The sequence below is a fragment of the Heteronotia binoei genome, chromosome 15 (genome assembly GCF_032191835.1).
Source record: "Heteronotia binoei isolate CCM8104 ecotype False Entrance Well chromosome 15, APGP_CSIRO_Hbin_v1, whole genome shotgun sequence".
NCBI classification, from domain to species: Eukaryota; Metazoa; Chordata; class Lepidosauria; order Squamata; family Gekkonidae; genus Heteronotia; species Heteronotia binoei.
This window is the reverse complement of record NC_083237.1, coordinates 10722100-10737170: the sequence shown is the minus strand read 5'-3', so window position 1 is coordinate 10737170 and position 15071 is coordinate 10722100. Positions and strand designations below refer to the sequence as shown.

Sequence of the window (15071 nt, the reverse complement as noted above, 5' to 3'; positions counted from 1 at the left end):
ATTTCCCAAGTCACAGCAGACAATCATATGTCCGGCTAAGGAAGCACAAGAAATGTGAGGCCACATCTGGAACAATCAATTAAACCAAGTTGTGGCACCTCTCAGACCTCTAAGTTAACTGTAGCAATTACTCCCCTTAAAATGATCTAAATAACTGCAATTTGTACCTGCAGCCACAGCTGAGGATTTTCTAAAGAAACTAGGAAAATAAGCAGTAATCCAGCAAGACTGTGATGTTTAAAAACTCCTTCACCATTAACAGCTGGAAAAAAGGCTCAGCAGGGGCAGGGCTCTGTCAGTTTGAATTCTCCAATTTTGCTTTGATTAGGTGGAAGAGAAACCAAAGCTTTGGCAGACTCACTTTTCACTCAGGTGGCCTCTGTTGTCCAGTTGATGCTGCAAGGAATGTGGACGTGCTTCTTTGTCCAAAGGGTATTAATGAAGCTAAGATACTGTTTGGGTTGAGCCAGTACTGAGGATGAGACCAGGAGGAGGGGTATCTGTGGGGAAATTTTACCATCAGATGGTAGTATTCATGATCATGCCATTTCTACCGACTGCGACAACCAGCAAATCAGACAAGTGCCCTCTGAGAGATGCCCTCCCTGACCTCCATGAGTTGTACCAGCCAGGGAACTTCCTCCTTGGTGGGATTGTTTCTCAGATCGGCTATGTGTTTTGTGACCTGGACTTCAGGAAAAACCCTTCACCGGACTTGTTTGAGGTTCCCAAGTAAGGAATGAAACCCCTCTGGTCTTTCTATGAACTCAGATTACAAAACCTGTGAATTATTTATACAATAGGCAGGATGCTCGAAGAAAGTGCTCCCAGACTTGCGTCCCTACCCTTCAAATCATTTTGTGGCTATTGTTCTCTATTGTTTGTTACAAAGAATGCTGACTTTCTTCTCCCACAACAGAATCTCTGTTTTGGAAAGCAGGAACAGGGCAGGTAGGAAAGATGCCAGCTGTCAGTTGGAACCTAGGAATCCCCCACAAGTAAGGCTCATCTCCATGACTACAGTGATCAGTTCCCTGGAGAAAATAGATGCTTTGGAGGGTGGACACTTTGTCTTTGCACCCTACTGTGATCCCTGTCCTCCCCAGTCTGCAGCCCCAAATTTCCAGCTTGGATCTGGCATACCAAACCCCCCATCCCTCACCGTTCGTTGGGGGGAAGCTGGCAACCTTATTGGTTATAAAGAATATTTTAGAAGCACCAAAACCACATACAGTTTCTGTGATATTTCTATACATTGCTACCACTTGAATGGTGTAACTAAGGGAAATCCATATTCACTGAAAAAGAGTGGGGGAGATTGTTCAAGAGACAGTTTGGTTAAGACAGTGTAGGTACCTAAACAATGATTTTTTTTAAAAAAAAAATCTAGAATTGTATTTGTATTTATGGTTTTTTTTCATTACTTATAAAGCAATCCTTGCTATCTCGCATACTCTTTTTATTTAATAACCCTATCTGGAGAAATAAGAAACTTGCCATTCAGACAAGGATAAAAGAAAAATCTCGGCCACAAGGCAAAATGGCCATACCCAATATTGAAAAATACTATTTTGCTTCCAAGTGGGAAGCCATTTAGATTAAAAACAGTATATATGCTGGTCCTACCAGGGAAATAATTTGTGCAGGCCTTTGATCTAGGAGTGTCTAATCCTTGGATGGATTGGAGAATAACTGGACTCGTATATAAGGACTAAAGATTGCTGCCAAACACACACTTGATCTTCGCCAAAAGGCTGAGAAGCTGCACAAAAAGCAAGCAAGATATGTCTTCTGAAATGTCAGTGACTTGAAATGTGCGGGTTTATATCATTAAATAGCCATAAATCAGATTATTTTAGTCTTTAAAAAGGAAACCTTCCTTAATGTACTGGAAAAGCTGTTAAAAGTATTGTCTACTATCTCTGTGTGTCAACATAGTTTATTAACACATGCAGATGAAAGCCCTGGTGGGGAGGGAAGATCTATTGATTAGCATTTCAATGAAAAATGGTACATTTTACCTAAAGATATTAAGAAATGTAGGTAAATATAAAAATGAGAAATATATAAAGAATGTGTAGATGACACATTACACCAGGAAAAGGAAAGGAAAGGTCCCCTGTGTAAGCACCAGTCGTTTCCGACTCTGGGGTGACGCAGCTTTCACAACGTTTTCACAGCAAACCTTTTTACGGGGTGGTTTGCTGTTGCCTTCACCAGTCATCTACACTTTCCAACCAGCAAGCTGGGTACACAATTTACTGACCTCGGAAGGATGTAAGGCTGTGTCAAACTCTAGCCAGCTACCTGAACCAGCTTCTGCTGGAATCGAACTCAGGTCGTGAGCAGAGGGCTCCGACTGCAGTACTACAGCTTTACCACTCTGCGCCACAGGGCTCTCATTACACCAGACAGTATTGCAAAACCAGAAAATAATACTTCTCAAAAATATCTGAGCTGGAAAAGTAAGAGATATTCTGTTATGTGATGTTGCCCTGTAGTGAAAAGAAATGCAGGCAAAATGTATTCAACGTTCTAAACAAATGCACTTTTGAGACCTTATTTCTAGCAACTGAAGCCAGAAATGCAAAGTCTAATTAGGAATCTGTTAGTGACAACCAAAATGGTATTAGCACAATATTGTGGGAAACGATTCTTTCAGTACCTATAGTTTGTAAGCATTAAATCTGGATTATCATTTTGTTGATGACCATTACCTGGATAGCCCAAGTTAGCCCTTTCTTGTCAGACCTTGGAAGCTAAGCAGGGTGGGCCCTGATGAATGTTTGGCTAGGAGACCACCAAGGCACACCAGAGTCATGACATGGAAGCAGGCGATAGCAAACCCCCTCTGAACATCTCTTGTCTTGAAAATTCTATAGTGTCACCATAATTCAGCTGTGACTTGAAGGCCAACAACAATAACAGTATTGCCGATGACCATAATCAAGGCATGGGATTTGAGGTGGAATATAGAATAAATGTTTATTAGGATTGCCAGTCATTTATAACATCCTGAAAAGCAATAAAACCATTTATTTACTGAATTAAAAATAGGCTGTATTAGAAGAAGAAGAAAGATATTGGATTTATAACCCGCCCTCCACTCCGAAGAGTCTCAGAGCGGCTCACAATCTCCTTTACCTTCCTTCCCCACAACAGACACCCTGTGAGGTGGGTGGGGCTGGAGAGGGCTCTCACAGCAGCTGCCCTTTCAAGGACAACCTCTGCCAGAGCTACAGCTGACCCAAGGCCATGCTAGCAGGTGCAAGTGGAAGAGTGGGGAATCAAACCCGGTTCTCCCAGATAAGAGTTCGCACACTTAACCACTACACCCAACTGGCTCTTAGAAATGAGTCCTTTAGTGAAACTGCTTCCTTTGCTGTAGAATGTTTGCATGCACCTGTTTTCTGTTCTGCTTTTCCGAGGTCTTCTTTCCCACCAGTTTAGCTTCTTCCATTCTTTTATCGTTCACTGCTTTGAGCTGGCAAAAAATCAGTTTCTCCTATTTTTATTTCCTAAACAAATTCATAGAGCAGTACATTCTAGATAAGCCAAATGTTATTTCATGTAAATAAAGAAATGTTTAATATCTTAGAAAAAAATCAGTAAAATATTTAAAATAGCCTTTTATTGAATTAATTCAGTCAGAGACAAAATGATCAATAGTATGATAAAATGTGGTGCATTACAGAATTATCATATAAAATAACCCTTGTCTATCCACAGTGTCGTGACAAAGTTGTACCAGCATGTCCTGGCCTTGGAATTCGCTATCAGTGAGGTCAATGCGAATACCCAGATCTTACCCAATATCACACTTGGCGTCCACATCTCTGACAGCTATTATGATGCAAGAGTGACCTATCGCAGCTCTTTTGACCTTATCTTCAAGATACATCGAAGCTTCCCCAATTATATGTGTGACACTCATAAAAACCTGATGGCTGTCATTGGCGGGCTTTCCTCTGATACCTCCTTTCAAATGGCAGACATCTTTGGTCTTTATAAAATTCCACAGGTAGGATGTATACTGTGAGGTGTTTAATTTCACATTTCTTTTGTTATTTTTTTTAATTCTGGTGATGAAGAGAGAGTTATAACAAACAGCAAAATCAAGTTTGTGTGATTTGCAAAAGTACCAAAAAAAGGAAGGTTACATCAGACAGGCAAGAAGTATCAGGAAGTAGGAGTTAGGATAGGTCCTTCTAGTATATTTCTTTCCCATAGCTATTTCTGATAGGTTCATTAATGAATCTAGTGAAGCCAAATTCTCTGCTTCAAATGAGCCATGAGAAGTCACTAGTGAACTGAGCAGTTGTCCTAACAATGGGAAAGAATTCATGTTGTGCCCACAGTCCCAAAGAGTTTGGGACTCCTCTCCCAGTTCTACAACTGGTTAGGCCATAAATAGGAATTGCAGGACCTGACTGGGTAATGGCTAGAACTCAAGTAGGGATAATTGGAGAACACTCTGACTCATCAATGCATGAAAGGCTGTTTCTATATCATTAGCTGGATTGACAAAATGGTTTCAGGAAGGGACAGTCATTTCACATTTCTTTTTTCTTTTTTAATTCTGGTGAAGAAGAGGAGAGAGTTATAACAAACAGCTGGATCATTAGCTGGATTGACAGAATGGGTTTTGGAAGGGACACCCTTGGTTCTGACTAGCATCACCTCTACCTTTGGTTTCTTGAATGGCATGGGGTAGTTGGGATGTGGTATAACAGTTTTCAGCATAGCTTTCAGTTTCAGGCTGGAATAAATCAGGAACCATGGTGATGTTGCCCCAGATGCTGACAATGAAGTGCCTTTGTTATGTGTGGAGAAACGCCATCTTAGTTGGGAGGGAACATGAAACTGCTAAGCAGGCTTTGGCCTAGCCTCCCTCCAACACCCCCTCCCTTCCAGAGCCAAACCAGCAACTCTAGGGGGAAAGCCTCCTAGAGCGGCAGGAAGTTCTTTTGTTCTTTGCATTTGAGTTAACCAGGAAGAAAAGCAGTCCTCAACTGGCGCTCAAAGGAGGAGGCTGGGAGCATGGGGGCTCCTGACTCCAGGCAGTCAGACCAAGTAAGTCATCCACAAGACAGGGCAAGTTTAGACCAGGGACAATAAGATGCGTTTATAACCACCTTTTCTTTGTCATGCTGTTTGCTGTGCGGGTGCTGTGCTGTGTTAACCTTTTACATGCAACTGTTTTTGTTTTGTTCTTCTTTTCTTTTCCTCTTTTAATTAAATATTTTTACTGTTTTGAATGCTGGCAGTCAAACTCTGTACCACGTGGATCCCCAACCGCCTTAGACCACGCTGCTTTAAGAAGGGGGCCCCGGGGAAAGGGGAAGGCATGCAGTTGGATAAGGTGTCAGTCCTCCAGGGGTTCCCCGAAGAAGTGCTGTGGTCTCTGTGATACCCAAGTACTGGGTGGCAGAGGGCCTTGAGGCCTGGCCTCATAGCTGGAGAGGGGGATTGGGAGTCCTGTTCCTCTCAATCTGAACCCCTAGAATGAGCAGGTGGTGGCAGCGAGCCCAAGTGGCTGGAGGAGAAATAGCTCCCTCCAAGAGTTGGCGACTCAATAGGGAGTTGACGGGACCGGGTCTAAAAGCAGAATCGGGCCGGTTCCTTCACAGTTACAGTTTAGGTTCCTTGCCTCCAGGTGAGGCCTTGAGTTCTCTACAGCATCACATTCCAGCTGAGTCTGCTTTGGTCCTCATCCCACACCTTCAACAAGCTCCTTTTCAAAATCTCCAAGGTTCCTCCAAGCTGGAATTGACTTTCTTTATACAACCTGTTCTTCAAAGTTCATGAAATAGCTTCATGTTTCAGACTTTGCATTTTAATGTTATTTGTTTTATTGCATATGTAGTTATCTTGTGTCTTCACTTGATGGAAGAGGGTGGCAGTGGTCAAAATAGCACTGTGTTTCCAGCTACAATTTCCACTCAGTGTAACTCAATTGTTGATGAAATCATCAACTTTTCCAACAACTATTCATTGTACAAAGAGGCTCAAGCATGCCAATACTCAATACAATTAATTGTAGAATATCTGAACTTTCCTTTTAGCTCACTTATGGTTCATTTGCCCCAGAGGAGAGGGATACGAAACTGTTCCATTCCTTTTACCGCATGGTATCAAATGATGAACTTCAGTACATGGGGATTATCTGGCTGCTTCAGCATTTTGGCTGGATGTGGGTCGGGCTTTTTGCTGTGGATAATGACAATGGAGAACATTTCTTGAAAGTCCTGGAGCCACTGCTTTCCAAACATGGAATCTGTTCAGCCTCCACTGAAAGATGTCCAAATACTCTCAGCTGGAACAACTTGTTTGTTGAGAATGAAGTAATCTCAAATATGTATCGACCTTTCACAGAGAGCAAAGCCAATGCATATATCTTCTATGGAGAATCAAGAACCTTTCTGATATTTATCACGCATATGCTCCTAGGAGATCCTGGATATAAAGAAAATGCCTCCTACAGAAAGGTGTGGATTCTGACAGGCCAGGTTGATTTTGCATTAGTAGGCAGTCAAAAGCACTGGGACTTCCAATACTTTGATGGTGCAATTTCCTTCACAGCTCACTCAAATGAGGTAGCTGGATTTCAGACATTTCTTCAGAATGTAAACCCTAAGTGGGGAAAAGTAGATTGTTTTCTAGAGACCTTTTGGGAACAAGCCTTTGATTGTACTCTTCAGAGTCCCCAGGAGGGAATGGAGATCCCCGACGCATGTACTGGGGAGGAGAGGCTAGTGAATCTCCCTAGGTCAGTTTTTGAAATGGACATGAGTGGTCAAAGCTATAGCATCTATAATGCAGTCTATGCTGTGGCACATGCATTGTATGCTGTGTACTCATCCAGATCCATCTACAGAGCAATTCCGGGTAGGAAAATTATTGAGTTTCCAGATCTACAACCTTGGCAGGTAATCTCTCCACCATTTTTTTTATAAAAAACCCCTTCTGATTCCATCAATGGATGGGAGTTAATACTTAGTTTGATCCATTCTGAACCACCGTTAACCAGATGTATGTTGGCATCGGGGGGGGGGGCGGTAAGGAGAAAAGAATTTCCTTTTAAATGTTCTTCCCGAATAGAAATAGTTATAGATGACTTTATTCTTCCTCAACCAGCTCCATCCAGTCCTTCAAGGCATTGTGTTTAATAACTCAGAAGGAGAAGCCATGTCTTTTAAAGCAAAGAGAGAAATGGGAACTGGATTTGACATAACAAACTTCATCACCTTCCCAAACAAGTCCTTTCTTAGAGTGAAAGTTGGAAGAGTGAATCCCAATGCTCTTGTAGGACAAGAATTCATCATTCAAAAGGAAATGATTTCATGGCCAAGGAATATGAGCCAAGTATGGTTTAAAGTGAATTTGGTGGGCAACTCCAATCCTCATATGGGTGATGTGGGGTCTGAAAGTTTTCTTTGCTCCATATCTTGACCCTGCCTATCTTTGATTCTGATGTGTATCATTAAAAATTCTGGGATACAAAATCTAAGAAGAGTTCTAAGATTATTAAAGTTCAGAATATCTCTCCTTCTCTCTCTCATATCATCAATAGCTGTAATCTTCAATGTGGTCAGTTCTGTGGACACATAAAGATCGAAATTGGAAAAGTAAACAGACAGGAGGAAATTTTCTACAAACCTGAGAAACATCCCAGTTAAACCCCAACCCTCACCCCCCAAAAAATTCCCCAAACACTGAGGGGTATAACTCCCCAAATCTGACCTGAGTCAGATTGAGGTGATGAGATAGGAGGTCCTACAATTATTTAGGATAATTGGAAGCTTTACAACACTGCCTCAAGGCAGACCAAATGTGAGAGAATTAGAGATAGGCTGTGAGACTTTTGCGAAATTTTTTGCAGATAAAATCACGTCACTCCTCCAGGACTTGCCCGCCACAATGGATACAGTACAAGAACTCGAGGCTCCATGCCTGTCTTCTGGTTTAGTTCTGGATCACTTTGACACACTTAGCCTGGGGGAAGCTGACAGAATTCTCTCTACTGTACGCCCAACAACTTGTGATCTGGACCCATGCCCCTCTTGCCTGATTAAATCTTGCCAGAGGGAGCTCAGATGTCCTTTACGGGACATCGTAAATAGATCCTTCTTGGAGGTGCGCTTTCCAACACCTCTAAAAGAGGCTATGGTCTGTCCTGTCTTGAAAAAGTGTACAGCAGATCTGGCTGAATTGGCGAATTATCGACTGGTCTCAAATTTACCATTCTTAGGTAAAATTATGAGAGGGCAGTGGTGTTTTTGGGATGACGCTTCCATCTTAGATCCTCACCAGTCCGGCTTTTGTCCAGGCCATGGGACGGAGACAGTGCTGGTCACCTTGGTGGATGACTTCCAGGGGCATTGAGGCGGTGTGGCGGTGCTGACGTTGTTAGATCTGTTGGCTGTGTTCGACACAGTCGACCATCAGTTACTGACCCGCTGGCTCGCCGACGCAGGGGTCAGGGGGTTGGCCTTACAATGGCTTTCCTCCTTTCTCGATGGACGAGGACAAAGGGTGGCAATTGGAGGAGAGCTGTCCCAGAGGCACTCACTAGATTGTGGGGTGCAGTTCTCTCCCCGAGGTTATTTAACATCTACATGCACCCCCTTGCCCAGATTGCCTGGAGGTATGGGCTTGGGTGCCATCAATATGCAGATGACACCCAGCTCTATCTACTAGTGGACGGCCAGCCTGGCCGCGTCCCCAAAAATCTGGACCTGGCATTGCAGGTCGTGGTAGGTTGGCTCAGGCTGAGTAGGTTGAAGTTGAATCCAACGAAGACAGAGGACCTTTGCGTTGGTTGTGGTGCTCTGGGAGGAGAAATTCCTCTCCCAGTTTTTGACGGTGTGTCACTGAAAGCGGCACACCGGGTCAGGAGCTTGGGGGTCCTACTGGAGCCTTCATTGTCAATTGAGGCCCAGATAGCAGGCGAGGCCGATGGCCCCCTTCCTAGAGCGTCGGGACCTAGCAACAGTGATCCATGCAACGGTCACCTTGTGACTGGATTACTGTAATGCCCTCTACATGGGGCTGCCTTTGTGCCAAACCTGGAAGCTGCAGCTGGTGCAGAATGCGGCGGGTAGGCTGTTGCTAGGGCTCCCAAAGTGGGAGCACATACAGCCGGGGCTGCACGGACTGCAGTGGCTGCCAGTTGCATAAAGGGTTTGTTACAAAGTGCTGGTTATTACCTTTAAAGCCCTATATGGTCGAAGGCCTGCCTACCTGAGGGACCGTCTCTCCCTATTTGAACCCCAGAGAGTACTGAGGTCAGCGGGAAAGAACCAACTGAACATCCCTGGGCCGAAGGAGGCCTTTTTGAAGAACACACGGGAACAGGCCTTCTCCATTGTAGCTCCACACCTGTGGAATCGACATCCGGACGAAGTGCAGGCCCTGCAAAGTCTTGAACAATTCTGCAGGGCCTGCAAGACCATTCTTTTTAAGATGGCCTTCGCTTGATTCTTGAGCCATTGATAGACTCAGCAACAACAACAATAAGCCTTTATTGGCATAAAACAGATTTAAATAAAAATATAAGTAATATAAAATCCTGGATAATAGAGTACGCAGGGGAGCTAATGTACATAAAATGAGTAAAATATATGTAATTTCAAGTTTAACAAAATTAAATTAATAAAAAAAATAAGATACGGTCATTCCAGAGCCAATCTCTGTCGGATTTCCATGGCCTGTTGAAGAAATTTGGCAACCATTAAAGTTAACGTGTCATTTAAAAGTCTGTAGACTTTGCCTAAATCAGCACAGCTCGCTGTAGATGTTTCCTGCCATTACAATCATAATTAAATTTACAATATAGCACCAGAAATGTTAATTTTAAATAGAAATGTTTTAAATGTTGGTTTTATAATGTAATAACTATTGAATTGTATTATTTTATTGTATATTGGATTAATATGTTGTGAGCTGCCCTGAGCCTGCTTCGGCGGGGAGGGTGGGATATAAATAAAATGTATCATTATCATTATTATTATACATCCAAGAGTTTTGAAAGAACTCAAAGGTGAAATTGTGTATCTCCTGACAAAAAATATGCAAACTTTCATTCAAATCTGCCCCCGTTCCTGAGGAGTGGAAGGTAGCAAATGTCACTCCCATCTTTAAAAAAGGTTCCAGAGGAGATCCGGGAAATTACAGACCAGTAAGTCTGACTTCAATACCGGACAAGTTGGTGGAAACCATTATCAAAGAGAGAATTAGCAGGCACATTGATGAACAAAAGTTATTGAGGAAGACTTAGCATCTGGGATCTGTAAGGGAAGATCTTGTCTCACTAACTTGTTGGAATTCTTTGAGGAGGTGAACAAACATGTGGACAAAGAGGATCCAATTGATGTTGTTTACGTTGACTTTCAGAAAGCTTTTGATAAAGTTCCTCATAAAAGGCTCCTTAGTAAGTTCAAGAGTCATAAGGTAAAAGGACAAGTCCTCTTGTGGATCAAAAACTGCCTAATTGATAGGAAACAGTGAGTGAGCATAAATGGGCAATTTTTTCAGTGGAGGATGGTAAACAGTGGAGTGCCACAGGGCTCAGTATTGGGTCTGATGCTTTTTAATTTGTTCATTAATGATTTGGAGTTGGGAGTAAGCAGTGAAGTGGCTAAGTTTGCAGATGACACTAAATTGTTCAGAGTGGTGAGAACCAGAGAGGATTGTGCGGCACTCCAAAGGGATCTGTAGAGGCTGGGCGAGTGGGTGTCAACGTGGCAAATGAGGTTCAATGTGGCCAAGTGCAAAGTAATGCACACTGGGGCCAAAAATCCTAACTATAAATAGAAGTTGGTGGGGTGTGAACTGGCAGAGACTGACCAAGGGAGAGATCTTGGGGTCCTGGCAGATAACTCACTGAAAATGTCGAGACAGTGTGTGATTAAAAAAAAAAAAGACAAATGCTGTGCTGGGAATGATTAGGAAGGGAATTTAAAACAAATCAGCCATATCATAATGCCTCTGAATAAATTGATGGTGCGGCCTCATTTGGAATACTGTGTACAATTCTGGTCACTGTACCTTAAAAAAGATACTATAGCATTGGAAAAGGTGCAGAAAAGGGCAACTAGAATGATTAAGGGTTGGAACACTTTCCCTATGAAGAAAGGTTAAAATGCTTGGGGCTCTTTAGCTTGGAGAAACAATGCCTGAGCATTGACATGATAGAGGTTTACAAGATTATACATGGGATAGAGAAGGTCGAGAAAGAAGTACTTTTCTCCCTTTCTCACAATACAAGAACCCATGGTCATTTAATGAAATTCCTGAGCAGTCAGGATAGAATGGATAAAAGGAAGTACTTCTTCACTCAAAGGGTGATTAACACATGGAATCGCTGCCACAAAAGGTGGAGTGGCTACAAGCATAGACAGCTTCAAGGGTGGATTGAATAAGCATATAGAGCAGAGGTCCATCAGTGGCTATTAGCCACAGCTTCTTGTTGGAACTCTCTGTCTGGGGCAGTGATGCTCTGTATTCTTGGTGCTTGGGGGGCACAGAGGGAGGGCTTCTAGTGTCCTGGTACCACAGGTGGACCTCCTGACGGCACTTGGGTTTTTTGGCCACTGTGTGACATAGAATGTTGGACCGGATGGGCCATTTGCCTGATTGAACATGGTTCCTCTTATGTTCTTAAATAATAGAAAAATAGTGTCTTTTAGAAACAAATTATCTGTTGCTTTTGCTAGGCAACTACAACATTATTGTTAGTTTAAGACTTAGTGGATGTCAATAAAAGATGATTGGGGGAAGGCCATTTACAGAGGTGTTTTGGGCTTTGAGGCAAGACTTTCCTGGGTTAGGCCTAGCAGCCACCACTGAATGATTTGCTAACACCCAATTTACAGGTCTGACTGTTTGCTACTGTCCAATAGCAACAACCCCATGAATGTCGGCGTAGTGTAGCAGAGTATCAGATTAAATCTGGAATACTCAGGTTCAAAGAAATCCCCAATCTGCCATGGAAATTCATTCCGTGATCTTGGGCAAGTCAAACACATTGAGCCTAATCTACTGCACCAGATTCTTGTGAGGATTAAATGACAAAGAGAAGAATGATGCTAGATGCTTTGGATTCCCAGTCAGGGCGTGGGGGGTGGGGGGAGTGAAGCATATATGAAGTAAATAAATAATACATATAGCTGCAGGAGAGCAGATAGAAATAGTTTGTGGGTCAGAAAGAGAAAAGGAAGCAGGAGAAGGTGAGGGAATAGGGTTTGCCAGAAGGAGGTAAAAGAGAAAATAGTGCGGGGACGGTGATACAAGGGATTATGCAGTGCTGGATATCCTCACCATACTACGGGATTGGGTCCAGTGGTTGGCACTGTAACAACTTGGACAGCTGCAAAGGAAACAGGGAAGGAGGGAAAACTACAGACCATGATGGAGGAAGATAAAGGTAGATTGGAAAGGGAAGTAGGAGGCAGGAAAAAGAGAAAGGCTGAGGACGCTTTCAAAGGAAGAAGTTATGGTGGAGGGGAGATCAGATGCCCTCTTTGCAAATCACCTACTTTGGATACATTTAAAAAAAAACCCATCTTTTTTTTTATGGCACAGCCAGATACAGTTTATGCTATCCATTAGAGCAGGGGGGGAATGAAGTAAGTTTCTTTCCTTCCATTCACTATTGTTCAACCGGACAATAGCATGCAAAAATATTGTCAGCTGAGATGAGGGAAGGACTTGCAAGGTACAATAAATCTTCTATTCTTCTAATGCAGCTGTCTAGTTGTTTATTTCCATATCAATTAATGAGCAAGAACCTATTTACTTCTACCCAAACTTTCTGTCTTTTGAGTGGAGCAGGGGGTGCCCCTTTCCTTGTGCAATGATTACTGCCCGCCTGGCTATCACAAGAAGAAGAAGGAAGGGAAGAAATTCTGCTGCTATGATTGTGCTCCTTGTCCACAAGGCAAGATTTCAAACCATGTGGGTAGGTAACAGAGAGCACAAGCATTCTACGTTGATTCGGATCCAGCCGGTTAGCTAGATGCATGGATACCCTTCTATATAACTAACACCAAAGGCCACCATCTCTTCCATCCTGCTTATAGGAATGGAAACTTCTGCTCTTGATCAGCAGTATGTGGAAAGAGGTCTTCCAAGTCCAAATGTTTTTATTTACTGCCCGTTCACCAATTCACTTCAAGACTGCCCTATCTGTCTCAAATTATATCTTATACTAAATGTGTGGCAGAATGTAGTCTTGATTTGATCATGGAAAGAACCTCCACTTGGTGTCTTGCATTGCCTAACTATCTACTGGTGCTGCTTCAATGAATGAATGAATGAATGAGCGAGTGAATGAATGAATGAATGAATGAATGATGTCTTGCAGTAACCATGGGTGTATAGTCAACTGAGCAGTCTGTAGAATGGAGAAGGAAATGGGGAGCGTGAGGAAGCAGGATGAGATCAGGGCAATCAGGGAGGGAAGAATGTGCAATGGGGCCAGGATGATGGTGACTTCAATGGCAGATTAACACTGGTAGAATGTGGAACAGCTTTCAGCTCTCTTTTGCCACTGAAGACCTCACCTACCAGCACTGCCCCCCTCATATCCTTCTTTCAAGCACTGGCCACCTAGATGTGTCACACATAGTAGGTCCAGGAACCTTCAGGGGAGGAGGGAAATGGAATTTTACAGGACATTTGCTTGTAAGAAAAACAACTGGGGGTGGAATTCTAGCAAAAGCTCCTTTGCATATTAGGCCACCCACCCCTAATGTAGCCACTCCTCCAAGAGCTTACAAAAAAGAAACTTGAAATCTATTGGAGGATTGGCTACATCTGTGGTACGTGGCTTAATATGCAAAGGAGCTCCTGCTAGAATTCCACCCCTGACAGCAACAAACAATAATAACAACAACATGAAACAGTGAATGAATATAAATCTGCATCTTCAGATGGCCTTCTCCTTATAAGGAACCGGCTTTGAGGAGTAAGCTTAAAGTACTCCCTCAGTGCTCCCCTGGAAGACAATTATGAGAAGCAGGTTCTAAGTTACATGCGAATGGACACTGTGATGACCCCTCTTTCTTTCTTATTCTTTCAGATATGGATGACTGTGTTCTATGTCAGGAAAATCAGCATCCAAGCAAGGATCAAGATCAATGTATTCTCAAAATGACAAACTTCCTATCTTATGAAGAACTTTTAGGGATCTCTTTGATTTCTATTGCTGTGACCTTATCTATAATCACCCTGTTGGTTCTAGGAATTTTTATTAAGTACCAAGATACCCCCATCGTCAAAGCCAACAACCGAGATCTCAGCTACACACTTCTGGTCGCCCTTCTGTTCTGTTTCCTCTGCTCTTTGCTTTTCCTTGGAAGACCAAGGAAGTTAACTTGCTGTCTCCAGCAACCTGCTTTTGGCATCATCTTCTCAGTGGCTGTTTCTTGTGTGTTGGCCAAAACCATCACTGTGGTTGCAGCTTTCATGGCCACCAAACCAGGGACCGACATGAGAAAGTGGGTGGGGAGAAGACTGAGCAATTCTATTGTCCTTTCCTGCTCTCTTATTCAAACAGGTATTTGCGTGATGTGGCTGGGAACTTCCCCCCCTTTCCCAGATTTAGATGCACAGTCCTTGACTGAAGAGATAGTGATACAATGCAATCCAGGGTCTATCACCATGTTCTACATGATCCTCAGCTACATGGGACTTCTGTCCATTCTCAGTTTGACCGTCGCGTTCCTTGCTAGGAATTTGCCAGACAGTTTCAATGAGGCCAAGTTCATCACCTTCAGTATGCTGATATTTTTCAGTGTTTGGTTGTCTTTTGTTCCAACCTACCTGAGCACCAAAGGAAAATACATGGTAGCTGTGGAGATCTTCTCCATCTTGGCCTCTAGCAGTGGCTTACTATGCTTTATCTTTTTCCCAAAATGTTACATTATTCTGCTGAGACCTCAACTGAATCACAGGAAACAGCTAATTAGGAGAAATACTTAGTTCTCCAAGTATAATGAATTAAAGAAGTTTAACTTGGGGTACAGTTCAATTCCAACTATATAGCAGACCTCAAAGAAACACAAACC

The 15071-nt window shown here is 42.9% G+C and overlaps 1 protein-coding gene across 1 annotated transcript; it reads left to right on the top strand.

Moving 5' to 3' along the window:
* Nucleotides 1–541: 541 nt before the first annotated feature.
* Nucleotides 542–14985, top strand: LOC132582991 (vomeronasal type-2 receptor 26-like). The gene is made up of 4 exons (XM_060254656.1): nucleotides 542–732; nucleotides 3730–4021; nucleotides 12835–12961; nucleotides 14084–14985. Exons 1-4 carry the CDS (start codon nucleotides 542–544, stop codon nucleotides 14983–14985), a joined length of 1512 nt encoding a protein of 503 aa, XP_060110639.1.
* Nucleotides 14986–15071: the final 86 nt, after the last annotated feature.